At 35.1% G+C, this 27,861-nt stretch overlaps 4 protein-coding genes across 4 annotated transcripts; 2 read left to right on the top strand and 2 right to left on the bottom strand.

The window, feature by feature from the left end:
* The first annotated feature begins 1,237 nt into the window (after positions 1-1,237).
* Positions 1,238-6,060, top strand: LOC127167735 (uncharacterized). Its single transcript, XM_051113933.1, has 7 exons — positions 1,238-1,385; positions 1,485-1,633; positions 1,716-1,823; positions 4,189-4,242; positions 4,927-5,085; positions 5,444-5,566; positions 5,661-6,060. The coding sequence occupies exons 1-7, from the start codon at positions 1,379-1,381 to the stop codon at positions 5,694-5,696; spliced, it is 636 nt and encodes a 211-aa protein (XP_050969890.1). The 5' UTR covers positions 1,238-1,378; the 3' UTR covers positions 5,697-6,060.
* Positions 6,061-8,757: 2,697 nt separating this feature from the next.
* Positions 8,758-18,453, bottom strand: man2b2 (mannosidase, alpha, class 2B, member 2). The gene is made up of 19 exons (XM_051115997.1): positions 18,258-18,453; positions 18,034-18,180; positions 17,068-17,173; positions 15,807-15,979; positions 15,552-15,667; positions 14,821-14,998; positions 14,530-14,728; positions 14,010-14,200; positions 13,646-13,835; positions 12,938-13,077; positions 12,555-12,832; positions 12,276-12,467; positions 11,922-12,165; positions 11,721-11,831; positions 11,433-11,625; positions 9,593-9,739; positions 9,333-9,445; positions 9,121-9,241; positions 8,758-9,020 (listed from the first exon to the last, which is right to left on the bottom strand). The coding sequence occupies exons 1-19, from the start codon at positions 18,384-18,386 to the stop codon at positions 8,929-8,931; spliced, it is 3,060 nt and encodes a 1,019-aa protein (XP_050971954.1). The 5' UTR covers positions 18,387-18,453; the 3' UTR covers positions 8,758-8,928.
* A 483-nt stretch (positions 18,454-18,936) lies between these two features.
* ttc5 (tetratricopeptide repeat domain 5) lies at positions 18,937-24,844 on the top strand. The gene is made up of 10 exons (XM_051116077.1): positions 18,937-19,070; positions 19,807-19,939; positions 20,096-20,307; positions 20,817-20,970; positions 21,590-21,681; positions 21,804-21,860; positions 22,040-22,186; positions 22,669-22,883; positions 23,680-23,824; positions 24,490-24,844. The coding sequence occupies exons 1-10, from the start codon at positions 18,996-18,998 to the stop codon at positions 24,607-24,609; spliced, it is 1,350 nt and encodes a 449-aa protein (XP_050972034.1). The 5' UTR covers positions 18,937-18,995; the 3' UTR covers positions 24,610-24,844.
* A 278-nt stretch (positions 24,845-25,122) lies between these two features.
* On the bottom strand, positions 25,123-27,464 carry LOC127168926 (E3 ubiquitin-protein ligase CCNB1IP1). The gene is made up of 5 exons (XM_051116078.1): positions 27,355-27,464; positions 26,813-27,116; positions 26,568-26,714; positions 25,444-25,600; positions 25,123-25,277 (listed from the first exon to the last, which is right to left on the bottom strand). Exons 1-5 carry the CDS (start codon positions 27,378-27,380, stop codon positions 25,123-25,125), a joined length of 789 nt encoding a protein of 262 aa, XP_050972035.1. The 5' UTR covers positions 27,381-27,464.
* Between the last annotated feature and the right edge of the window lie 397 nt (positions 27,465-27,861).

Genomic DNA, 27,861 nt, shown 5'->3' with positions numbered 1-27,861 from the left:
GTTCACATGACCAAGTTCACATAAATTCTGTGGTGTTATCCTGGAATGAGCGCTCCTGAAAAGGTAAAAAAACATATGTAAAAATCAATCAATCAGTCCAGAAATAAATACATGTTGGAATAAATAAATATAAAACATAAATAAATGCATAAATAATTAATTAATAAAATTAAAAAGTCATTTAAAAAAAATACGAAATAATATGTAAATAAAAGTTATAAAAAATAATTCAGGATTAACTCAGGATTAACTTTTATTACAAATGATTTTTATTTGTTTTATCAAATTATTTATTCCACTATTTATTTTCCATTGTTTATTCCACATTTCTTTCTTTTTGCAGGCTTGGTCCTCCATACACAAGCACTATTTTTTTTTTTTTTTGGGAACCACGCAAGAGCAGAAAAGCAATTTTTCTTGATTACACCTATCAAGAATTGCTTAAATGTTCAAATGTGCTTGTTGCTAGAGCCACATTATGTGACAGTGGGATTGATAAAGGTCATCTGAACAGTGAGGTCACACATGCAGCCACTATCAACCTTATTTTGCAAGCCTGGTTATATCTTAAAAATGAAGTGGAGTTGTCATATCATGCCATGATATTGATTTAGATTTTTTATCTCAATACCATGTGCTAGCATTTATTTACGTATCAGTTTAGTGTAGAATAAAAGTTAGCAAAGTTTTTATTTTAGTACTTTCTCAAAAAAACAAAAACAAAAAACAAGCAACATAAATAAAAAAGAAAAATACCCCCTAAAACATGTTTTTGATTTTAATAAAGATGTATGTCTTGAGAGAATCAAATATACATGCAATAGAGGGGTGGTGCTCATGAGCTCATTCGTGCGTGGGTGCATCCTTACTTTGGGAATTACTAGGAAATTTGAAACCAGCGTAGGTCACGACATCCACAGTAGTGGACGTAGGGAAAAACACTTTACACTTGTCAAAAAAATAAGAGAGGAACTGAATACAGCTGCGGCGGCTTTTTTGTCTCATCTCATTTAGGCTATCACCTAAATGAATAAATAGTCTTTCTCTTTCAATAACACTATTTTCATTTGCATTTCTCCTGTATGTTTTCTAATGCTTGTCTATCGCCTAAATGCAGCTCAAGTCGTATTCGTTGATGTCGTTTTATAAAAAATATCCTAAAGCACTGAGGGAAAAACGTACTGTAAAAGACGTCTGTGTTTTCAACTTCAGCCTTTGCATCTGTAATGTCGAAATACTGTAGGAACTCTTCACACTCCGGATGGGTGAGGGGCGGAAACATTCCTAAAAACCCCACAACGGACCCCTTATAAAGCGTTTTGGACGCAATATAACAGCTATTGTTTTGCACGTATACACTGAAGACCAGCATCAGAAAATGACCAGTAAGAGATCTTACATATAATGTGTATTTTAGAAGTCGTTATTTGTACCAACCGAGCCAGGACTGATTTAAAACTTCTGACCATGTTGTAAATAAACAGGCAAACCAGAGGAGGCAGAGGTTTCGGAGGTTTCTGCAGCCCAGAGTGCGAGCGATGCGGGCGAGGCGCGGACGTTAGTGGAGGTTACTTTCCAGAAGAACCCCAGTCAAAAATACAAATACCTGGAGGCAGAGCCCAAGATTTTAGGGGTACACATTAAGTTGACATCAAAGTGGAATACAACTGTAGTCTCAAACACATCTATTGAGGAGTTTTGTGTCTCATCCACAGGTGACAGAGATCGCGCTGACTGTCTTCTTCGTTCTTTGCAGACTTACGTTTTATAATGGATCATCTGAATGGATTTTAAACAGTTTAATGCTGGTGTTTTCATGTGTTGTAAGTGTTCATTTGATATGTTTTAACTGTACAATATTTTAAAAATATTTGTGTGATGATCTTAAACAAGTGTGTTTTGGTTAGGGGTTTTGGTTTTGGTTACGAAAGTAACAAAGCTATTTTCTCAGAACCCGGACTAAATTTGCTTTCCAAGCTAAGACAGCACATTCAGCATGTAACTCTTGAGGGGGGCTGAGAAATATCACGTGATTTCGTCATTGTTTCCCGCGGTTAGGTCCGGAAGGCAGTTTTCGAATGCAACAAGTAAATTATGGAACTGGTAATTTTTTTCCAAATTAGTTGTCGTGTTTCTTGTTTCACGTGTCACGGTAATGATCAATCTACATGTTATTTAGTGCTGTAATGCATCTTGGCTTTGGCTTTTCAGAGTTTTTTTTTAAAGTAAATTGGATTTAAATGTCAGGAGTTCCTGTCGGGACCAAAGTAACCCTTGTTACTTTTGTCCCCCTGCAGCAGGGGTCACCAAACTTGTTCTTGGAGGGCCGGTGTCCTGCAGAGTTCACCTCCAACCTTCCTCAACACACCTGGAAGTTTCAAGTATACCTAGTAAGACCTTGATTAACTGGTTCAGGTGTGTTTGCTTAGGGTTGGAGCTAAACTCTGCAGGGACACCAGTGTTTCTTTTGTCCCGCAGCATGCTAATTTGGTGACTTTCTGTGTCTTGCATTTATTAACACGTTTATCATAAATGTTTATGTTGTATTATACCAAAAGAATATGCCCAGAGTGAGGGTCAGAAAGACAGACAGAGGTCTGATTCAGTCACATAACCATGAGAGGGCGTTACTGTCAGGAATCAGTCTCAGGGCTGTTGCTACATCGCATTTACCTTAGTGATATATTTAGGTTTTAGCCATACCTTAGCTTTTCTACCTCCACCTATGAATTTGCAGTGTTTCCATATGTTTTTATGCACATTTTAAAATTTATGCATACAAACAACTGGATGGAAACATGGAAATAGGCCTACTGTTAAATTATGCTGAGAATTTATTTTATGCTAATTTTCATATTGTTCATTCTGTTGAATAAGTTGAATAAATAAATTATTAAAACAATTCAAGTTTGTACACTCCGGTGAACTATTTGATGAAACTTAATTTTAAACTTAAATTTAAAAGGAAAATAATAATTTTTTGCAAAGACTAAGGACAAAATATGTTAATATATTAAAAAATCTAGCTTGTATTGTTGTGTTACTTTTGTCCCAACCAACAGGGTTGAAAGTAACAATGTGCAATTTATGTTCAAATTGAAATTATACTGAAGTCTTTCTACATTTTAACAAAATACCACTTGGTATTAATAGACCACACTAGTTTAGTTATAGGCCACAGCAAAAATATATCTCTGTCAACTGCTTTATCTTTTTAAATTATGTTTTTCTGAAAAATGGTACTTTCGTCTCCGCTGTCCCCTATATTATATTTACACGGAGCTGGATTGTAACTGATTACATGTAATCTGGATTATGAAAATAGATTAAATTACATTTGAGAGTACTTGTAATCAGACTACAGGTATTTTTTATGGATTACATGATTACATATTATTTACACAACAGCAATAATATTTATTCATAATTTATTGACTTTCCATAATTCCTCTTTTTCCATCTTTTAAAATTTCCTTTCTAAAATAGAAAAAAAATTGGTTGTGGACATTCACACAGAGATCAGTTATTAGTCAGGTGGCTACAGAGCATTTGACCAGTGGATTTACAGAAATAATTTCAGGCTTAAGAAATGTTTCAACATTGCATCAACTACCTATGAACACATTGATTTTTATTTGAATTGCCACTCTGTTATTTTACCATGTATTATTTTGGAAGATTTGTTTTTCAGACACATTAAAATGCACAAATTCACCATTTGTCATCTGATCAACTTTCACCTAATATATATTTACTTGAATTATCCTTGAGATTTTAAAATAAATATTCTAAACAAATAAAACAAATAAAATAAATTTTCATTAAGTGTTTTATTTTTTTTATTATTTTTTTATTATTTGCTTTAATTTAACATTTTAATGATTTCATTAAGTATTAGGTTTTCTTTAAACTCATAAACCCCTGCAGTTCCCAGTTTGGGAAACCTTGACATAATGTAATGTTTAATGCACTTATGATGTTAATAACAAACGGAATATATTATCTTTATATTTTTACAACAATATGGTACAAGATATATATATATATATATAATGTAATTAAAGTTAATGCTTGATAATATTTAGTATTAATTTTAGATTTAAAGGTATACATTTCTGATAGTATAAATGTTACAGCATTGCAAAAATATCCTTAAATATGTTTTACCACTATGTTTCCTTTAAACAGGGCATAATTTCTGGCAGTGTGGCGATAGCAGCGCAGAAACTTCACCTGCCAACAGTAAGTTTTTATAGCCCAGACTATCTGGACACAGCAAAAATGATGAAATATTATTTAAAAAATGTATCACGCATGCAGTTGCGTTAGACTAATTTTGTCCATCATTTTGCTCTGAATCCCCTGCTCTGCTGCAAGGTTGCCAGATTTTTACAACAAAACCCGCCCTAACCCGCCCATTAAAAATCAAATTCCGGGGGGGTAAAGTACACATTTTTTGTGTAACCATTCCCCTGGTAAAATTAGCATTTCAGGGGCTAAATATTATGCTATTGGGGTCGCTTCAACCTGTAGACATGAAACACAACCCACAGCAACAGTGTTAAAATAGCCCAATTGTGTGGTAAAACTGCAGACTTGGCATCAAAGCTTTGCTGCCACACTGGAGCGCACTCGCCACCAAAAGGACATAAGTGGGAATTACAGTCACAATTTACAATAGATCAAGCTCAGTGTAATCTGTCAAAATGACGGACGCCCTCCAGATTTTTCGTCACTGATAAAAAAAATTCTGTAAATGATGGACAATTTTCGTTTAACACGACCTCTGCGTGCATGTTAGTTATTATGCACTATATGCAGAATGTACCAGTTGAATTTCTGAGTTCCCACTCAGAATGCATCACTGAAGAGGCACTTAGAAATAAGCATTTCTGAGTGTTTGTCTGTCGTTTTGTTTCTCAACAGCTCAAGGCTTGTTTGGGAATGCAGATGGTCACATGTATGGCATATTCTTTCTGTTTTTTGGGAACAATTGTTCTGCCATATTCAGATGTCACTGGCTGCTGGCGCTTCTATAATCACAGCGAGGTGGCATATGAAAATGACGCTTGTGCACCATTAGAGGTAAGCAAAACTGTTGCAGACCATGTTCACCCCTTCAATAGTGTTCCCTGAAGTGGCACCTTGCACTGGTGAAATTTGTTCCGGAATGGTTTGAGAAACACAAACAGTTCAAGGTGTTGCCCTGGCCTCCAAACTCCCCAGATCTCAATCCGACTGAGCATCTATGAAATGTGCTGGACCAACAAGTCTAACACATGATGGTCCCAGGTCTTGGCACCACGTTGAGAGGTGTTGTGGAGTCCATGCCTTGATGTATCAGAGCTGGCGTGACAGCACAAGGGGAAATTAGACAGTTGGTTTTAATGTTGTGGCTGATCAGGATATATTTTTATATATTGCTTACCCTCTTTACTTACAGAAGGGATTAAGCCAACTGTATTCATTAGATCAACTCATGGAGGCAACTCAGATTGTCCTCTCTATCACATTAGCCGCATACTGCTGCAAAGTGATTCCTTGCTGCTTTCCCAGATCTCATGTGGTAAGCAATGCTCATTTCATAAACCTGTCGATGTTGGCAAACAGCATGAATGATGCACAGTATTATGCAAGTTAACCGTTTCTGTCTTTTTCAGCCTGTCATTATGATGCCACCCACAGCGCCCCAATGAAAGTGAGAGTGCGTGCATCTAAAAAGATTGATAATACTAATAAAACTCAATCTTAGAACACATTATTAGATACACTAATACACCACTGTCAAATATATTACTAATATATCTCTATATAAATGTTTTGAGAGCTAAAAACATCTTGTCTTTTAACAGTTTATGTATAGTATGAATTAATATCTTAATCAGTTTTATAATACAACATATAAAACTTGTAAAAATAGCCTTTTACAGAACATGTAAGTGTATGTATGTTCCGAATCATCGGCTGGTGTATGGACATTGTCGATACTCAAATGAAAGGTTATTACAATTTAATAAACAAATGTAATAAACAATTATTAAAATCACATTGCAGTCTTCATACTGTTGTATGAGTTTTATGAGTTGTATGAGTTTTACAATTTTCACTGTATTATTTACAGGTGAAGTCAAAAGTTTACATACACCTTGCAGAATCTGCAAAATGCTCATTATTTTACCACAATGAGAGGGATCATACAAAATGCATGTTATTTTTAATTAGTACTGACCTGAATAAGATTTTACATAAAATACATATAGTCCACAAGAGAAAATAATAGTTGAATTTATAAAAATTACCCCATTCAAAAGTTTACATGCACTTACTGATGCTTCAGAAGAAAACATGATGCATTAAGAGCCCAGGGTGTAAACTTTTGAACAGAATGAAGATGTGTACATCAAAAACACAGCTGTGGATCATTCAGGTAACAACACAGTTTTAAGAATCAAGTGTACGTAAACATTTGAATGGGGTCATTTTTATAAATTCAACTATTATTTTCTCTTGTGGACTAAACGTCTTTTACATGAAATATCTTATTGAGGTAAATTGGAGCCCATTCTATTGTACAATGTAATATAAATACCAGCTTTGAACATGTTTCAAATTGTATAACACTGAACAGCATATAGATGTGTACATTACAGTTCTCATTTTGATGTGGAATATTGCTTCAAGCCAATGTGAAAACATAATTCTTGTGGCAGACACATATGACAGCAATGCTATTAATGTATCAGTGGTGATATAAAAGATTTTGCATTAAACATGCAACTAAACTAATAGGGGTGGTTTCCCGGACCAAGATTAAATTAAGACAGGAGTAGGCCTTAATCTAGAATAGTTAATCATGTTTTAAAAAATGGCTTTCTGAAACACAGATTAAGTACAGATTACTAACACCTGGACTATGGAGTCCTCAACTAAAATACACTCGATTAATTTAATACCACCTGTGCAAATCAGGATTAGCTGGATTGAGGTTGCCTATAAAACATGGAATGAACCAAGAAAAGGTTAAAATTGTATGTAACTGAGAAGCAAATCCAAGAAAAACAATAGCAGCAGAAAAAGCACTGCAATCAAAAAACAAACAAATTAATTAATTAACACACAAACAAGTGTTTGAACAAGAGAAAGCTTTTCAAAAGCAAGCAATGTAAACTGCACACAACAGGTGTCAAAATGTAAAATTAGGAATGTCTAAGAATCGCTTTGTAATGAATTCTTGCATAAATTATTGCAATCAGCTGTTGTTGTTAGTTTTGCAACATTAGTATTGTTATTATTTGTTGTTAGAATTACATATTTTAACAATATCCCCATGAAAACAGTAAAGAGAAAAGAATAGCTGTCTGAGAGAGAGAGACATTGTCAGAATTATACTGGCCCCCTTAAAAAAATAGTACCAAAGAGCATTGGGAACATAAATCTGTATTTATTGTTTGTCTTTCTGATCTTTCAGAAAAAAAAAAAAAAAAAAAAAGTAAAAAGTAAAAGTAAATTTTATATATATATATATATATATAAATAAATATATATATATATATTATGAAAATATTTTTTTCTCTAATACACATTGGCCTAGAAATTATTATGAGTAAAATCTTTGAAGATCTACTGTACATTCCCATTTACATTTACATTTTAGGACACCAGGGTGACTACATATATACAGGAATATAAATATGAGGGAACACAAAGGTCAATTCCCTTTATCATCCATCATAATGACACAAAAAAATAGAGTTCTGCAGATAGTTCCAATCAACAGGAAATGTTAACAATCTGCCTACAGTGATTTGTCTGTGTCTAAACTGTCTTAATGCAATGTGAGGAAGAAAGTTTGAGTGGCACACGACTTTACAAAGATCACAGCTGGAGAATTGCAGAAAATAGTCTTGGAGTCATAATGAGCTATGGTTGGATCTTCCAGCAAATAATGAATCAAAAGGACCATCAAAATTAACAAAAAAAAAAAAAAAAAAAAAGGGACACTGAGCACAAAATGAAGGTTCTGCCATGGATGTCCCAGTTCCCTGACCTAAACCCTATAGAAAACTGAAGACAAGAGAGTTTATCATGGAGTTGGGAATCTGAAGGGTCTGGAGTGAATCTGGATGAAGGAATGGTATATGATCTCTTGTCAAGTGTTTTTCAGAGTCATCAGGCATTATAGGATAGACCATAGCTGTTAAATTGGCCAAAGGAGGTTGCAAAAAGTATTGAATAAAAGGGTGCTATTAATTGTGGCCAATGTGTGAGAGAAAAAAAACCTTTCATAGTGACATTTCCATTCCTTTTCATTATACTTAAAGAAAAAGGCTTTTTTTTTATTTTTTTTTTTTTTAAATAAAACATCAAAATAATTACCAGTGCAGATTTATTTTCACAGGCTTCTTTGTATACATCCACCAAGGATACCAATAATTTTGATATATGAAGACTGGAAACACAATGTTAATCTGAAGTTAAACCTGCCTCCTGGTAGGTTTAATTTAAGCTTCAATTTAGTCCTGAAGTAGCTCTAGTCTTCCTTCAGGAAATCAGCCTATTAAATTCCTGACTAGACTAAGTCTAAGACTATTTAAAACCATGACAAAGAAAGCAGATTACTGTTAATCTGGTTTAAAGGGCCACTTTAGTCTAGGACTAGGTTTAATCTCTGTCCGGGAAACCGCCCCATAAAGTTACATTCACCCATTGACCTAATGTTGAGATTGTACCTGTTCTTTCTAAACAAGCAAAGAACACAAGCGAGTCCAAAAACGTCATGATTAACACTTTAATCTTTAATAATTCATAAGAAAAAAAATGCAAATTTCAAAAAGGTTCATTGATTTAAATCTTAAAATCATTACAATTTAAGAATGATCTTAATAAAGAATCTTCACAGAAGACAAAAATCAGATTCTGTGGATCGGTCTATTTAAAGTAAATGAAAAAGGTTCTGATCTCCTTCGGATGAATGGTAACATTGAAGTCCTGGGTTGTGCTGGTGAAAAAATCAGTTTGCTCTGTAAAAGGAGAAAAAAAAATCCAGCATTTCTCATCACATCTATTCAATCTGATTTAATTACTTGTCATGATAGTTCCCAGTCAAAACGGAGATCTCACCTTTTTTTCGTACACTTTCATCAGTTTTCCAGCTCCACCTCTGGAGGTCTGATATATTCCATGTTCCAGTGAGGGAACGTTCCTGAACTTTGGTTACTTCTCCTATGCCCCTCATAACATCCTGTTAAAGAAAAGAATTTATTGTTAAATGCCAATGCTTAATTAATATACCAATAAAAGCATAAAAAATGAAGAGATTTAATATACAGTACCTTCAGGTTAATAGTGGTGGGCTGTGATAGGACTGGGTCTTCTCCTTCTTCATACAGGTGTGTGATCCTCAAAAGAATACGATCAAAGTCTATCCCAGATTTTCTTTGTCCACCTTGGAAGATAATATATACAAATTCTGAATACAGTTTCTGGTTTTAAGCAGAATTTATACCACACCCTGAATCACTCCATTGACCATAACTGTTATGATACATTGTCATTTTGCCAGTTTTATTGTGTACGATGTACTGTGCCCTACCTGAATTGAGACTGTGGAGGTGCTGGGTGTGATCAGGACTGTAGTTCCAGCCAGGGATGCTGAGGGCCTGCATGTGGAGGTTCTGGGGCAGCACAACCGGCTGAACAAACGGCCTGCTAAATTTTTGTTTCTGGTTCCATGGCTTTTCTGTGGAAGGGAATTTTTTATTTTTTTTTTACTTTTGCTTACAAAAATGTACAATATATGATATGGAAAACAAATATTTTGTTCAGTACACTATAGGAAAGCACGCTTTCTTCTAGGGCTGCCCACTAACTGCCGACGAGAAGAGGCTATCTGTTTGCTCTGTAAATTTTGGTGAACAAAATTTTTTTTTCTTCAGTCGTAAAGAAATTGTGTTTTTTGAGGAAAACATTTCAGGATTATAGATTATGGCTCCATATTATGGACCGATATGGTGCTATATGGAGACTGACTGATATGGAGTTTGAATTTACAAAATGCAATTTAAATGCAGTTAAGAAAACAACCGATCGTTTCAGTAGATAAGACCCTTCTTCCTCAGCTGGGATCGTTTACAACCACATTTGGGATCGTTTGAAGCCACATTTAAGCTAAATTGTGGAAGTTCAAAATCGGGGCACCATACCAGTCCATTATATGGAGAAAAATCCTGAAATGTTTTCCTCAAAAACCATAATTTCTTTATGACTGAAGAAAGAAAGACATGAACATCTTGGATGACAAGGGGGTGAGTACATTATCTGTAAACTGTTGTTCAGGAAGTGGAGTTCTCCTTTAAAATACTAATTTTTGGCCATACAGATAAGAGTAAAACACCTGTAAAGACTCTACCTTTATTTGCGTGCACTCAAAATAACAACAAAACATTGTGCTTTTGTAAAATAATGAAAGCAAATGATGTCTCGGTCTCTGGAAACTTGAGCATGTCAAAAACATTTATTTTATGCCTTACAGACATGAAAAATATATCTATAGGGAACGAAATATTTACTTTCAAATGAACTAATTAAAATGGAAAAAAAATTTCATTAGATTTTATTAGATTAGATTATATAATCCATATGAAACATGCATACAGGGGAAATCCACCACTACTGCAGAAATAACGAGTGTCTTTTTTTTTTTTTTTTACAGAAAATTTACTAAACTCCTTGTCATCCAAGATGTTAATGTCTTTCTTTCTTCAGTTGTAAAGAAACAGTTTTTTGAATGTTCTCCATATAGTGGACTATGGTGCCCGTGCGTTTAAACTTCCAAAATGCAATTTCAATGCAGCCTCAGGGCTCTAAACAATCCCAGTCAAGGAAGAAGGGTCTTATCTAGCAAAACAATCAGTTATTTTCCAAAAAAATCCTCAGCTGGGATTGTTTAGAGCCCTTTGAAGCTGCACCAAACTCAAGGGCACCACTGAAGTCCCCTACATGGAGAAAAATCCTGAATTGTTTATCTTCATGACTGAAGAAAGAAAGACATGAACATCTTAGATGACAAGGGGATGAATAAACTTCCTGTATTTTTTGTTCTGGAAGTGAACTTCTCCTTTAGCCAAAAACAAAGAAAGCACTAGTTTATTCATAAATTATTGAAATGTTAATGCACTGTTTTTCCCTGACACATTCATAATCATTACTTCTGACGATGTGCTGTGGCAAGCTTTATGCATGTGTTTAAGCGTTTATTAAGCTATGTAGGCGGTAAAAGTCTCATTATGATTTAAATGGTTTAGTAATAAATGTGCGATTAGTCAAGGGCAGCCCTACTTTCTTCACATTTTAGTATTCTTCACTTTCTTAGGTATTTGTAATGAAGAGGAACTGAGAAAACAGCCCAGCAATGCCAGTGTCTGCAAACTCACGGGGTTGGTCAATAGGCATAACCACAGGTCTGTGCTGCAGCTCTAGTGCTTCCTGTTGGTAGACAGATGACAATGCAGAAGGGGAGCCCAGCATCATCCAAAGAACGGGCCGCACCACAGAGGAGTCATTAAGAGTCAGGTTATAACCCAAATTCCACTCCTGGTTGTTCCAAAGCCGCCTATGAAGCATCACCTGATGCACACACACAATGCACAGAATACAAATGGTTCGTAAAACCGAAATCAACTGGGTAACAGCGAGTGCAAATGACAATTGCGAGCCCTTACTTCTAGTTGCCCCTGACTTAGACTGGCCACTCCATGAGCTCTTTCACTAAGGAACACAACTCTGCTGGAATCATCTTCTATGTAGGCCGCTCGTACCATTGGGTAGTAATTCTGTGCATGTAAACACAACAGATGTAAGTTAAAAACAAGCGCATCTCTGCAACCCTGGATTTATGAATTTTAGGTGTAAAGGAATCTTACCCGTGCGATTGTGTTGTTGACGAAGGTCTTATATGTCCTTTTCATCATCTGATAGCCGTTGTTATCAGTAAACAGTGTTCTGTTGTTCTTCAGACTCGTGCGGGTTCTGAACATGGTCTCTCTGTTCATCTCTAAGGGGCCCACTTTATAACTCTGCTCCAGTCTGAAACACGCCAGTTGGCCTTCAAATCCTACCGGCACTCTGGTAACCACAGAGTAAGTGTGGTTCGTGTCTTTTTCCTCTCTGCACAGAGAACATTCACACTTTTAGGAGTGAGAACTACTAGATTTTTACGTTTTTTGGAGAAAATGTAAGTGATGTTTAAAATTGCAATGAAACACTTTTTCTTTTACCTGTAGAAATACTGCCGTATTTCTGAGACAACCTTCCCTGGCACAATCTCCATGGCCACAGATTTGTATGCAGGAATGGCTGAGCCGTTGGCAGTAAAAATGTAATTGTCTGAGATTGGCCCAGTGTGGACGTCTCCATTAGCCTTGTACTCCCAGAAATCCTGCTGTACTCTAACTCTCATCTTTTCAGACCTGTAATGGATAGACTAGGTCAGAAATTTAATTAAAATCTTCCACTGGACATAACTGTGGCAATCTGTCACGTGAAAGAGAACTTGCCTGTCTGTGATGCTGTGCAGAAGGTTTGTCTCTTGGTCAAACATCAGTTTGTAGCACTCGTTCAGCACTGGTAACAACTTCCTACCCTTCCTCTTCCACTGGTTCACATTCTTTTTCTCAAATTTCACTACTCTGGCCACATGAGTCGCCCCACAGGCAGACCAAGTGTCACAGTGGGATTGTGGGAACTGCACAATGTATTTTCTGTACTGTAGTCCACCCAGTTCAACAACGAAGAACAGATCGTAGACAGTGGTAGACTCCATTGATTGCTGGATCTGCAGTTTAATTACTTTTTAGTTCGTTTTTTATTAATGTCACGACAGTCGCAAGAAATTGGAAAAAAAAATAGTAATATGACAATAAAAAATATGTTTTGCTACCTGAGCAGGTACTGCCTTTCCTTCATCATCAAGCACAACTGCCATTGCATATGCCACAGAAATATTAATATATGTTGAAATGTTCCAGGCAAGTGGGTTGTACACGATAATATGCTGTTCAACAACATCATTTCCGGAGTCTGAAACAACAGTATAGCCAATATAGACTTTGAACAACCAAACTTTACTTCACATTTTTAATACTGATGTCCACTAATGCCAGCAAATAGAAAACTGCAAAGCTATATATATATATATATATATATATATATATATATATATATATATTTATTTATTTATTTTTTTATTATATTATATTCAATTATTTAATTACATTTATTTAAATTATGGAAACCCATTTCTGCCACTGGAAAAAAAAAAAAAAAAAAAAAAAAAAAAAAAATCACAACTGCAGGTTTACATCTCACTATTCTGACATTTCTCATAATTCTTACAATTCAATTTATATCTCACAATCGTGACTTTTTTGTCAGAACTGCGAGTTCTTGCAATTCTGACTTTATAACACGCAACTCTGAGTTATTAACAGAATTGTGAGATATGAGCTCACATTTGCAAGAAAATTTGCATTCGCAATTTCACATATCACTGGTCAATTAACAGGAAAAGATAAGTAATGAATGGAGAATATAGATCTATGTGGTGAGAGAAAAGATTTAGAGATTCTAAATAAAAGAAAAAATGTACCGGTCTTTACTGTGGTGGGTCTGTATTCAGGTGGGTGATGGATGTCATTGGAAAGTTCAAGGCTTTGTGGAAGCAAGAATATGGCTGCCAAGAGTTCTTCAGCTCCCATCATGCCTTGCATGAGATGCTCCATGTACATATCAGCCACTTTGGGGGATTCAGTCCCTGTGATGCCATCATGGTGCTGAACCTGGTACAAATCAAACCAGATAATGACCAGTCAATTTCTAGTCATACACAAATTATTAATGTCTTAGCAGGATAATGTTTGACTTGAGTCTATGGGCCTGCAAATGCCATGTAGCCCACAGTAGCTCAAAAGGAAATGGTTGTGGCATAAATAGATATGTTTAAAACCAGGCACCTCTGAGACAGCCCATCGGAGGGTCTTGAGTTTATCTAGAGCCCATTCTTTCTGAACTGGACCATCTGGGTAGCTGATACAGTATCTAGTGAAGAGAGACTCTGCTGCATACAGGAGGGAACTTGCTCGTCGTGCTACTCCTTTTAGAATATTTCTGGAACCATAGAACCCTGTCCATGCCTGAAACGGTTCTGGAAAATGAGTATAAAACACCATTCAGGACCATTTTGTTAACCTTTTCAAATTTACAGGGTTTTCAGAAGCAGTGGTGAATGGATATAAAAAATGTAAAATATCCTGTCACTCTCTTAGCTGTTATATTAAAAGCACTCACACATCAGTATAACTAGTTTTAGTTTTGACTAGTTTTAGTTACTGCATTTAGTTATATTATTGGGTGTTTTTGTCATTTTATTAGTTTTGTTTGTTTGTTTACTGTAATAACCATGGGAAAGGGTCTGTAAAAAGGGTCTCTCGCAATTACATAAACATCTATATCTATATCATCCAAATTATAAACCTGTTGAGTAAGGAAGGAAGTCTTGATCTCCTCTCACATCCCAGGACAGATTTGTTTGGTGCAATGTCTGGAAATAGTCCTGTAGCGTGGCATACTGAACTGCAACTCCATACTTGTCACTGTGTGCATTGATGTAGTTCATTAAAACATCCATGTTCATAAATTGCACTGAAGCATTGAAGAACTGCTTGTCACAACCCTGTAAATACAATATAGCCTTGTAATATGAGTAAGTGAATATATAAAAGAAATACTGTATGTTAGTCTGTCATATGATGGAGCTGAACTGACCCAAGGCCAGAGAACATGACTAGTTCTGAACCACTGGGCTCTTTGTTTGATGTTGTCCACCATGGTCTGTGCATAAAGCTCCACAGTTTCCTTGGTCACTGGCAGACTCATGTTGGGGTATATGCCATCTTTAGGAGGGTCTGGAAACAGGGCAACACCATTCCAGTAAAACCCAGACCTGGACAGAGTCAATATTAACAGCATGTTTAAACTTTTTTTTTTTTTAATAACAGTTTACATTTTTATATGCTACCATGCAAAACCTTGGGATTGGTAAGAATATTTAATGTTTTAAAAGTATGCTCACCAAACCTGCATTTATTACATCAAAATTACAGTAAAAACTGTAATATTTTGATATATTATTACAATTTAAAATAACTGTTTTCTGTTTTAATATTTTTTAAATTGTATGTATTCCTATGATGGCAAAGCTGAATTTTCAGCATTATTACTCCAGTATTTAGCTTCACTTGACCTTTCAGAAATCATTCTAATATCCTGACTGAGAATATTTTTGTGGAAAACAAAAATAGAATTCGTCTGGAACATTATACATGTCTTTACAACCACTTTTGATCAATTTAATGCTTGCCGAATTTCTTTCATATAAAAATCTTACTGACTCAAAATGTTGAATAATGCTGTATAAATTAATACAACTTTTATTTGCATGCTAAACAAAAAATATGAGGTGTTTCAAAAAAAAAAAAAATGTTACCGGGCATCACCTGTTAGAGAAAGAGATGTGTGACGGTGTGCAGTAACTGAACTGGTCCATTGTGTGCGTGAATATCTCTTGCTTTTCCTTTAAGGATGGAGAACCTCTCCACACAAACTGCAATTTCTACAAATACAGATGCAATATTATTACATGCACCAATTTACTATAATGTAAGCAGCATTTATACCAAAAACTAAACATGCACAGCTGTATTAAAAATATGTCTTTCCAACATAAACACAAACCAATCCAAAAGCACAACCTTGTTTTTCTGCATGTCATCTTTAAGGTCGTAGTCGATGCGAGAGATGAGGTGAGCATCAAACCCTGCAAGGGCAAAGAGGACCGGGGTCGTGGCAGACGCACCAAACGGATCAACATGCCATCCGAAGCGTGGGCGAACACCAAAAGTCTCATACAAGAAGCCATGACCCTCTACAAGCCAGACGTAGAAAGAGAAAAAAAGAGGGAGATAAGAAGATCTTTAACTACACTACCAGTCAAAAGTTTTTGATGTTTTTTTAAAGAAGTCTCTTCTGCTCAATAAACCTGCATTTATGTGATCCAAAGTACAGCAAAAACAGCATAATTTCAAAATATTTTTACTATTTAAAATACCTGCTTTCTATTTGAATATATATTAAAATAAAACTTATTCCTGTGATTTCAAAGCTGAATTTTTAGCATCATTACTCCAGTCGCATGATCCTTCAGAAATCATTCTAATATTCTGATTTTCTGCTCAAAAACATGTAATATTATTATTATTATGTTGAAAACATCTGAGTATATATTTTTAAGGTTTCTCTGATAAATATAAAATTCAGGAGAAAAGCACTTATCTGAAATAGAAATCTTTTGTAACATTATAAATGTCTTTATCATCACTCTTGAATAATTTGAAGCATCCGTGCTAAATAAAAGTATTCATTTCTGTAATTTCTTTCCCAAAAATAAAAAAAAATTATACTAACTCCAAGCTTTTGAATGGTATAGTGTATAATGTTACAAAAGCTTTTTATTTCAGATACATGCTGCTCTTTTGGATCTTTCTATTCATCAAAGAATCCTGAAAAAATGTACTCAACTATTGTAAATATTGATAATAATAATAAAAATAATAAATATTTCTTGAACAGCAAATCAGCATATTAGAATAATTTCTGAAGGATCATGTGACACTGAAGACTGGAGTAATGATGCTGAAAATTTAGCTTTGATCATAGAAATAAATTACATTTTAAAAACATGTTCAAACAGAAAACAGTTATTTTAAATAGTAAAAATATTTCAAAATTTTACTGCTTTGGCTGTACTTTGGATTAAATAAATGCAGGCTTGGTGAGCAGAAGAGACTTCTTTAAAAAACATTAAAACTGTTACAGTTCAAAAACTTTTGACTGGTAGTGTACATGCAACATTTTTAACATTATCAATATAGTATTCTTTAAGTAAGATGTTACATAAATATAGTAATCATTCAGCACTATGGTATTTGTAAAGACAGTGTCAGGCTCACATACCTGTGAGTTGCAGAATGGCATCATCTACATCTGTCACTGCTTCATCATGCATCACCTGGCCCCCGATTATGAACTCCAGACGACCCTCATGCAGCAGCTGTTTCACCTGACATATAAAAACAAATCACCAAATATGATCATCCTCGTACCAGGGACCCCCATACCACCATGTAAAAAGCAGCTATATATTATATGACTGCATGTGATATATATGTGACCCTGGACCACAAAACCAGTCTTAAGTCGCTGGGGGTTTATTTGTAGCAATAGCCAAAAATATATTGTATGGGTCAAAATTATTGATTTTTGTTTTATGGCAAAAATCATTAGGATATTAAGTAAAGATCATGTTCCATAAGATATTTTGTAAAATTCATACTGTAAATATATCAAAACGTAATTTTTTATTAGTAATATACATTGCTAAGAGCTTCATTTGACAACTTTAAAGGTGATTTTCTCAATATTTAGATTTTTTTGCACCCTCAAATTCCAGATTTTCAAATAGCTGTATCTCGGCCAAATATTGGTCTATTATAACAAACTTATTTATTCAGCTTTCAGATTATGTATAAATCTCAATTTGGAAAAACTGACCCTTATAACTGGTTTTGTGGTCCAGGGTCACATATTTTCTTGTGTAAAGACTCAATTTATACAATGAAAAATGTATTCATGCTATTATAACTGTGTAAAATATTTTTTGGAAAATACTTAGTTTCTATTACTTATACATTTTTCTATTCAGTATAGTACTGTACTGTTATTTGAATTCTTTTAAATCTGTCTATCTGTCTATTATTTATTTTTACAGCTTCTTTTTAAGGACCCCCAGTACTTGTGAGACCCTGGGGTCCCAGGACTCCAGATTAAAAATCCTTAAACAATAATTTAATTTAATTTTTCTTTCATTATAGAATGCATAAAACCCCTAAACCACCTAATGAGACATCTCTGAGTGCTTACCTGTTTCTTGTGCCAGTCTGTTGCCACATTCACCCACCAGAGTCGAAAAAACTCCTGTTCAACTGCGATGAATTTGCGGTTTTTGACTCGTGACAACTCTTCAACTACACTGCTGTAGACATTGCTGGCGTATGCATGCATGCTCTCCTACGACAGAGAAGTTTGGCAACAGATTATAGCTCCACTTACGGAAACATACAAGTCACTGAATATCTGCGTTTTACCTGGACGGTGTACACCCAGCCGACATCCATATGACTGTGAGGAATGACGAAAGCTTGAACCCGCTCGGCTGCATCGTTTTTGGAGACTGTCATGAAAAGTAAAACGAGAAAGAAAGATAAAAACATCATTGCCACTACAATATTATCGAAACATCATAACCGGTGTTTAAGAGAGTCTCATGACTGCATGTGATCATGTGCGCATGCGCGCTTTTACTTCCGATTTCATTCGTGTTTGCATCTTTTTGAAAAACTTTTATCAACGTTGCATTTTCACAAAGAAGTGGGTGCATTTATTTTTTATATTTATATTTATTTAGTATTATATTATGTATTATTGTTGCTGTTGTTGTTATTTATAATATTAGTTTGTTTGTTTGTAGTTATGCAAATATATTTATATTTATTTTTTGCTCGTTTTTGTGTTTATTTGTTGGTTTGAGATGGTTGCATACAAAATGTATAAAAAATTATTCCTACAATTAAAAATCATTTTCTTACTGACGCTTTTCAAACAGGTGCTTTGCTGTGATTTACTAAAGTAAGAGTAAAAATATTTAGGCGTATAAATAATACTACAAAATGCATAACAGATTTGCCAATATGTCCACATTTTTGTCACGAATAATAAAGTAAACATTTGGTCCAAATAAAAATAAACTGTTCGTCTCCTGACCAGTAGGAGGCGCACAAACACACTCGTCTGTGTTTATCACGCTTGCTCGTGTCTTTCTTTACATGGTAAAGATGGCCGAGGTTGATAATGATGGGGAGCAGAAAGCAACAGACAAAGATGACTTGCAAGTGTTAAAGGTTTGAGTTTACTCTTTTGTTTCCCTCTGTCTTGTAGTGAGGTAAAAAATAAATAGGCATCTCCGCACTTAGAAGATGATGTCGATTATGTATCGTGTACAAATGGCTGTTGTATCGCCTGTCACTATAACAACTGACACACTGCATTGTAACATCGGAGAACAAGCAGGTTTTTAAGACAAAAAGCATCTAAATATCTTTGATTAAACTCTCTGCTGTGTACCCTGTTCGTGTTATCCTACCGTGCTTTCCATCATGTCGTGTAATTCTTGTTTTACCCATCATTCACCTCTCTGCAAGAGATACTTATTGTACTGTAAAACCATAATAAATTAGTTTTTCTTTAAACAATGTAAGAAGCATTCAGAGTCATCATTTGTAATCTTTTTGATGGCAAATACTGGTATGTCCCAGCTATATAAATTCCTATGACTGCAGTTGTTTAATGAAGTTCAGTTACTGATTTAGGTACAATTTTTATAAACGAAAGCAGCAGTTTTTTTCACAAATGCAAAAGGAGACCTCAGTCACCATTTGCTTTTATTTTATTTAAAAAGGATGCTGTGCAAGTGAGTGTTGGCTGAGGCTGTCATTCTGTCTAAGATCTATTTTTGTGTTTCACAGGTTGACAGTTTATTTTTGGCTGAACTACTACTTTAATGGATTCTCTTTCTCTTTCTCTCTTTGAGGAACGTCAAATATGCAGTTGTTTAATAATAGCATGTTTCTCTCACAGGAGCTGGTAGATGATCTTTACTCCTTTAGGGACCGTTACTTTGAGACGCACAGTGTTGAAGATGCTGGGAGGAAACAGAATGATGTTGCTCAAGAGATGGCAAAGACACTTCAGAGGCTGGATGAAAAAGAAGGTGGGCATTACTTCATTTTCTAAGGCCTTCATGTTTGAAATTGAATTTGAAAAATATGTTGCTAAAACCATTTAAAGTGTCAGAAGGATTAGAAAAAAATACTCATTTTCTTATTATGTACTTACTAGTATTTTACTCTGCTCTGTCTTTCTACAGACTTGTACAAAAATAGTGCCCAGTTCCTGCTGCTGCGGGGTCGGTGTCTGAACGTCGCTCCGGAGTTCAGTCAGGCTGCGGAGGAGTGTCTGTCCCGGGCTGTTAAACTGGAACCGGGCTTGGTTGAGGGCTGGAACACACTGGGGGAGCAGTACTGGAAAAAAGGAGACCTGACAGCGGCCAAGACCTGCTTCACAGGTGCACAACAGCAGGTGAGTCTCATTATAGCCATGAGCAATGGGTCTTATTTTTTTAAATGTGCAAACATGTGGTACAATCATTAATATAATCACCTATAATCATGTTAAGATGAACTTTAATTTTGTCATAAATATATTTCGTCATATACATAATAGCTCAAGCTGCAAAGTTTTTCTGTATAACAGACAACATCCACAGCTGTAATGATAGGTCTGTACAAAAGATATTTATTGTGTTCGAAATGTTTTTTAACGAAGGCACAGACTCTTATTGCATCTGCTTAGGTGGGAGCATGCCTTTAAAGAGCATTATATGTTCGTTGAGAGGGATGAAATTCTGAATTAGGCAAAATGTTTAGTCAGAAGTTGTGCAAACAAACAATACGCATAATATATAAGCAATAATCCATGCAATTGTTAGTGGATGCGACCCAATTATTTATTATGGCTTCTGTCTCTTTTGATTTGGTACTATTCATAAAGCTCACAGATGAATCCTGTTGTGTCTTGTCTTCATTCAGAATAAGAATAAAGTATCACTGAGAAGCCTGTCTATGGTGCTGCGACAGCTGCCACCGGTAGAAGACGCTCAGGAGCAAAGCAAACGCATTTTGGAGAGTGTGGAGCTAGCTAGGCAGGCTGTACAACTTGATGTCACTGATGGGACTTCGTGGTGTGAGTGTATTACACTGCTATTGCAGAAAAAGTCATATTAGAAGTGTTTCTTTTCAACCATAAATGAAATAAACTGTGAAATTAAGTATGGATTTCACAGGGTATGTCTGGTATCTTAAGGGATCACTCAAAAAATGTAATCAAAGGGATAGTTCTATAATTCTGTCATTAATTATTCACCCTTATGTTGTTCCAAACCTGCAAGACCTTCATTGATCTTCTGAACACAAATTAAGATATTTTTGATGAAATCCAAGAGTTTTCTGAATGCATTAAAGCGTATCGAAGACTGACACAGAAGAGCAGAAATTGTTGAATAAAGTCCTAATTTTTGTTTCTTTGTGCACAAAAAGTATATCTTGTAGCTTCATAACATTGTGGTTGAACAGCTTATGTCACATCGATTATTTTATCTGTGTCGATACTACCTTTCTGGGCATTGAACGTGGTAGTTACGTTGCTGTCTATGCAGGGTCATTCTTCAAAATGTCTTATTTAAAAAAAGTCATACAGGTTTGAAACAATATGAGGATGTGTAAATAACAGAATTTTCCTTTTTTAGGTGAACTATCTTTTTAAATGAAAATCTAATCCATATTATTTTGGTTTGACCCAACAGATATTTTAGGGAACGCATACATCTCCATGTTTTTCACTAGTGGGCAAAACCCACAGCTCTCTCAACAGGCCCTCAGTGCGTATGCACAGGCTGTGAGTATTTCCTCTTCCTCTCTCTCATGTATCATCCAAACATTCTTTTATATAATAATATTGTTAAACTGAAGTTGGTTGCCATTATCTTATCTTATAATTTTATCTGTGCATATTTACAGGAGAAAATTGACAAAGCATCCTCAATGAATCCTGACCTTCACTTCAACAGAGCTACGGTAACAGTTCCTTCAGTTGCTTTCTCACACACTTTCTTAAATTCAGGTGTGCACCGTCCAACGATGTCACAGTAAAGCCAGCATCTTATCCACCTTGTTACGTATCTAGACTGATAAACAGCCTGCTGTTAAACTTCAACTATGTACACCAAGCCTAAGAATCTTCTTTCTGCCACCAGTTGTTCCAGTATGAGGAGATGTACAGTTCAGCTCTGGACGGATATAGCCGCGCTGCAGCTCTGGATCCTGGCTGGGAAGATGCTCGGGAGAGAGAAAAACAGCTGCTGAATTACCTAGACCAGGTTACAATGTTAATAGAAAATAAGGTAAGAGAAATGAACAGCAACATTGTAACTTTTTTGGTTTACACTGGCACAGAACAGGCATTTTCTCGAGTTTCTGTTTAATTTAGTGCTTAAATTTGCATATTTGGACTCTTTCATTATTAGTTGACTGGCTTGTTTTACAAAAGGGTGTCAAATTGACATTTTGGGTATTTGGAAACAAAGTTTGCATCTGTCCGACTGCAACAGTGTATATGATATTATATATGTATGTATATTATATTGGGGAACAAAAATATTGGCTAAACACATTTGATACAAAAACATCCCAAATGTGAAGTGTTGTAGCATGTTTAACAGCACAAAGCTTTATTTAGTTCTGTTGATGGTGTAAACGTTCATCGAAAAGGTTGTTTGATTTTTATTTTGAGTTATTTCCAGGAGATGGCAGTAGAGTACAGTCAAAACAGTAATCTGGAGGTTCATAAGAAACTACTTGAACCCCACTCTTTCTTGTGTTTCAGGGAAAAGTAAAAGCACGGCGTCTTCGTAACATGCTTTCCTCACTCAGTACCTCCGCTTTGGGCCCGTGCTCCTCCCCTCAGTTCCGGTCTCCCTCAGGCCGCGTGGGGAGCCTTGAACCCCGCAGCTTATCCGCTCTGACTCACGGACACAACGGTGGAGTGGCAGCGCTAGGAAAAGTGGTCTTCAGTCTGGCCTCAGAGGGCCGTATGGCCTTGTGAGTTTAAATGTCTTTGCTGGATTATCAACCTCTACAAATATTTACAGTTGAGGTCTAAAGTTTGCTTCCCTCTTGCAGAATCATTAAAAATGTCAATTATTTGACCAAAATAAGAGGGATCATATAAAATGCATGTTATTGTTTATTTAGTACTGACCTGAATAAGATATTTCACATAAAAGATGTTTACATACAGTCCACAAGAGAAAATAATAGATGAATTTATAAAAATGATTCCATTCAAAAGTCCCTCAGTTGTCCTCTGTGTGAACAGATGGTGTGATCTCATAATCATACAGTCATTGTTGGAAAGGTTTCAAATACACAAAAATGTGGGAAAACCAAACATTTTTTGGGACCTAAAGGATTTTTCTGAAGAGCAGTGGGCGGTTTAACTGTTCAGGACAAACAAGGGACTCACTAAACAAAAAAAAGCAGCTGTGGATCGTTCAGGTAAGAACACAGTATTAAGAATCAATTTTGAACTGGGTCATTTTTATAAATTCAACTATTATTTTTTTTTCTTGTGGACTGTATGTAAACATCTTCCATGTAAAATATCTGGTTCAGGTCAGTACTAAATAAACAATAACATGCATTTTGTATGATCTCCTTTCTGACTTTTTTTTTTTTTTTTTTTTTTTTTTTAAATAACATTTTTAATGATTTTGATAGACCTCAACTGTACTAAACATTTACTAACAAAACTTATTGGATATAGCTAAATGTTTGGTGATAGTATTGTGTTGTATTTTTAAAATGTTTTTTGTTTGTTTGTTTTTTTGTCTTTCAGCACATTTGGCATGGTGGATAGTGATGAGACCTGTTCTGTAGTAATGGTGTACAATACAGCAGACAGCTGGGGTGTTTTAATAGGGGATACTGTAGTCATTCCTGAACCACAGGTCAAACGGCATAGCGTAACACATAAAGATAAGGTTTGTGAACAAAATTGTTCATTATACTTCAAAGTTTTATATATGTACCATTTGAAATTTGGGGGTTTGCTAAGATTTTAAAAATGTCTTCCAAAGAGGTCATTTATACTCACCAAGGCTTCACTGCTGTTTTTTTTTTTTTGAAAAAAAAAATACAGTTAATAAAAGTAATTAAGTAATATTATGAAAAACTATTATAATTTAAAATACTGTTTTCTTTTTTCTAATGTTTTAATATTATTTATTAATGAATTTTCAGCATCATTACATAAGTCGTTCAGTATCACATGATTTTTCAGAAATCATTCTAATGTTGTTTCTGTGCTCAAGAAACATTTTTTATTATTATCAATGTTGAAAACCATTGTGCTGCTTAATATTTTGTGGTAACATGATAATTTTCCCCCCTAATATTCTTTTATTATTCATCTATTATATATCTATTATTCAGTTCTTTAAAAATATATTTTATATTTTGAATAGTTGTGTACATATTTACACATGCAAGCAAATTTGAATCAAGTTTGCAGCTGTTATTTGTGGCCACAGGTGAAATAACCCAATTGTAAATATAATGCGCTTATTTTATTATTTTTTTTTTTTGCACTACGATGAGTGTAATAAATACTGATGTTTTTATGTTTTTTCTTTGCTTCTCTCTACAGTCATATGACTTCAGGAGTATACGTGTGGACTCCCCCTTGCTCCTTATAGTCAATGGGAAAAGACAGGTGATGAAAAGCCAAAGTGCAGCCTTTGTTACTTACAAACCACAAAGTGAATGAAAACCCAGAGAGAGGACGTACAGTGAGAACATTTGATAGCATGAGGGTAGTGTTTTTCCATTTTGTATATATTTTGTTCTGTTCCTGTTTGTGAGGACAAGACTTTGTACATATTTTTTTCAATTCATTTCGCTTTTTTAATTTCCCTCTTGTTTCAAACTTCAAACACATTGTGAAGTTTGTGCTGAGGTCTGTCTCATATTTGGGTTGTGAAAATAAAAAAAACAAAATCCCAGTCTTACTGTGATCAGTTCGGCAGCTCCTACAAGTAATAAACATAATTTACATATGGCTTTTCACATATTTTAATTACTCATTTTGCAAAAAAAAAGTAATTTACATTAGTGAAAACAAGTTGGGAGTATTTACAGCATTAACACCTTCTTTAAACTCTGTGTAACAGTGTTATCAATAAATATCAAATTTGAAAGAACATATGGAACTAAACAGAAACAACCATATTTGGCAGTCAGAACTGCAATCAGAAAAAAAGCATCCTAGTGAAACTTAAACTTAGTTTTTCTTAATAAAAGATTGGGTTCTGTCTCGGGTGGGTGTGCTGAACTGGAAGAATGTTTTAGCGTTTTCTGGTCCCAGTGAGAAGAACCTGTCACCTTCTGGTGCCAGGAAGGAAGGACTGCTATGTGGAGAGCGCTGTTTGATCAAACCTGATGACAATAATTGCAAAGATTTTTCATACACTGTGCACATCTGAACAAGAACAGAACTCTTGACCTGATTTTACTTATGCAGGGTAAAAGTAGACAACTACAATAAGTTGTTAAAATAAGAAACCATTGTACTTGTTTCTACCCACTGCGTTTTCCCCCTGACCTGTACTGAAAGGGTGGGAAATGGGATCCTTCTCTCCTGTACCCAGTGTGTGCATCCGTAGTGAGTCTAGAAGTCCCTGCAGCTTCTGATACTGCCTATTTCGTTCATTCAGTCGCTCCAAAACCTCACTGTACTTCCGCTTATATTCTTCCAGCACCTGCAGAATGGAAAAGTTGAAAATGAGAACATTGATGGCTGTTAAAGAAATACAATAAAAGCATCCTTCTAAACTGGACCCACTTGATTAAATGTTTCTTGTGATCTTAACCTTTACATTGTGAGCTAAAGGCACTTCAACTAACCACAAGTTTTATATCGATACAGTGAAATTGTGACCCTGGACCACAAAACCAGTCGTAAGTAGCATGGGTATATTTGTAGCAATGGACAACAATACATTGTATGGGTAAAAACGATTGATTTTTCTTTTATGCCAAAAATCATTAGGATATTAAGTAAAGATCATGTTCCGTGAAGATATTTTGTAAAATTCCTACCGTAAATATATTAAAACTTAATTTTTGATTAGTAATATGCATTGCTAAGAACCTTAAAGGCGATTTTTCTCAGGTTTTATTTAATTTTTTATTTTTTGCATGCTCAGATTCCAGATTTTCAGATAGTTCTCGGTCAAATATTGTCCTATCCTAACAAAACCTTTTTTCCAGCTTTCAGATGATGTATAAATCTCACTTTCAAAAAACTGACCCTTACGAGTGGTATTATGGTCCAAGATCACATTTAAATTTTAAATTTAGTTTTTCTCTTTTTTTTTTAGTTAAAATATTTATTCCTGTGATGGCAAAGTTTGTAATGTCATTACATTACAAATTATAAAATTTCTTGTCAACGCCTAAAAGCAGTTGTGTTGGTTAATATTTTTGTGCAAATCATAATACATATTTTTCAGTTATCAGTTGTTGTTTGTTTTTTTTTACATTTTTATAACAGTATAAAAGTCTGCTGTCAATTTTGATCAATTTAATGCATCCACTTTTTGAAATAGATGAGTGGTGCTTTTTAAAATAAGTTTTTACATGGTTAAAATAGTTATTTTGACTGTTCCTGTACGATATATAAACAGTAAGAGTGCATTGGTTTGATGTCATGATCACATTTGAGACCTTTTTCAGTGATGCGATCTCTCCTCTTAATGCATTTAACTCGAGCTCTTTGCTCTGGTTCTGCTGGACCATAAACTTCTCCATCTGAAGCACTTGTCCTCCAGTCCTTGACAGATTGTATTCCATCAGCAGCCTCTCCTGGTTGACCTGATAATAACCACAAACAAAAAAGAGGAAGGTGAAGAAATGTGCATTAATCCCAACCTTTCTTGGTTTCAGTATAGGCCTATACTAAGGCAACAAACCTGGTACGTCCAAAATTCTAGCGCTTTATGACTGATTTCCAAAACCGTTTCGGGCGGTAGTCCGATCAAAACCATAGCCTTGTATTGCTCTGACGGTGTCAGCTCGGTTCTAAGCACGTCAAGTTTCCCAGAGAGCATGGAGGAGCATGCGGGGCAGATGGCAGGTGTACGGCTGAACTCCTCCGAACCGTGTTGATCACAGAATACATGAGAGCAGGCCGTGACCCACGCGAACCCGCTGAGCTTTGTCCGGCATTTATGCGAGTTACACAGCAGAGTGAATTTAGATGCAGACATGGCGGTTCTTGTGGAAGGAAACAGAAATGTAAAATATATTTCGATATGTATGTTGTTTTACTGGTTAACCTGACGAAAAATGACGAAAGGTTACGTGTAAGCTAGCAAACCGCGGGAAAACTATTCCCAAGCTTATATATAAATCAAACTAATGCGGTTATAATATATACATATATATATATATATATATATATATATATATACTCTTCACAAATATGTAGCTTTATAAACTCAGGGTGGTTTACCGAGAATTTGTATGTGTGTTGTCCATTATTTACAGTCAGGCACAGGTAGAGCACCGCGCCGTTTTGACTGCCCTCATCTGATTGGCTGCTGACTGAGACGAATTCAAATAATTCCAGAGGCGCCATTGTGATAAAACGTTTATTCTTTTATTCAAACAGACTCTAAAACGTTATAAATAATGTTTACGTACTCAGAGGAAGAAGAATCAGAAAAATTGACGTTAAATGGTCAAGTAAGTTGCACTTTAATTATGTGGTCTGCAACAGGAAACACATTTGTTGATAAACGGTTGCATGTGGTTGCCATTCTAAAGAATTGGTCCAAACTACTGTCCCGCAAACAAACAAATAAAAAAGGACATTTAAAAAGCATTTAAGTATTCAAACCTTTTGTTTACTAAGATAATTTTATTATCTATTGAAATCCACAATAATATTTAAAATATCAGTAAGCTTAATACGGTAGGCCTATATGTAAAATTTCAACTTTTGAAAATGCAATTTAAA

The sequence above is a fragment of the Labeo rohita genome, chromosome 7, assembly GCF_022985175.1.
Source record: "Labeo rohita strain BAU-BD-2019 chromosome 7, IGBB_LRoh.1.0, whole genome shotgun sequence".
Classification (NCBI taxonomy): domain Eukaryota; kingdom Metazoa; phylum Chordata; class Actinopteri; order Cypriniformes; family Cyprinidae; genus Labeo; species Labeo rohita.
The sequence above is the reverse complement of the archived record's forward strand: the minus strand, read 5'-3'. Positions and strand labels throughout refer to the sequence as shown.

Bases quoted from the DNA above. Each gene is read 5' to 3' on its own strand.
- ttc5 (XM_051116077.1), top strand. From the start codon at position 18,996: ATGGTAAAGATGGCCGAGGTTGATAATGATGGGGAGCAGAAAGCAACA. The intron at 19,071-19,806 runs GTTTGAGTTTAC...TTTCTCTCACAG, and splicing joins ATGACTTGCAAGTGTTAAAG to GAGCTGGTAGATGATCTTTA. The intron at 20,308-20,816 runs GTGAGTCTCATT...GTCTTCATTCAG, and splicing joins TCACAGGTGCACAACAGCAG to AATAAGAATAAAGTATCACT.
- man2b2 (XM_051115997.1), bottom strand. From the start codon at position 18,386: ATGATGTTTTTATCTTTCTTTCTCGTTTTACTTTTCATGACAGTCTCC. The intron at 15,980-17,067 runs GTATGTGAGCCT...TCTGGCTTGTAG, and splicing joins TGCCATTCTGCAACTCACAG to AGGGTCATGGCTTCTTGTAT. The intron at 9,446-9,592 runs GTAGGGCACAGT...TTATCTTCCAAG, and splicing joins CCTCCACAGTCTCAATTCAG to GTGGACAAAGAAAATCTGGG.
- LOC127168926 (XM_051116078.1), bottom strand. From the start codon at position 27,380: ATGGACAACACACATACAAATTCTCG. The intron at 26,715-26,812 runs GTTTGTTGCCTT...GGTTATTATCAG, and splicing joins TAGAATTTTGGACGTACCAG to GTCAACCAGGAGAGGCTGCT. The intron at 25,601-26,567 runs GTCTCAAATGTG...TCCATTCTGCAG, and splicing joins AGATCGCATCACTGAAAAAG to GTGCTGGAAGAATATAAGCG.
- LOC127167735 (XM_051113933.1), top strand. The intron at 1,634-1,715 runs GTACACATTAAG...TCTCATCCACAG, and splicing joins CAGAGCCCAAGATTTTAGGG to GTGACAGAGATCGCGCTGAC. The intron at 4,243-4,926 runs GTAAGTTTTTAT...GTTTCTCAACAG, and splicing joins AGAAACTTCACCTGCCAACA to CTCAAGGCTTGTTTGGGAAT.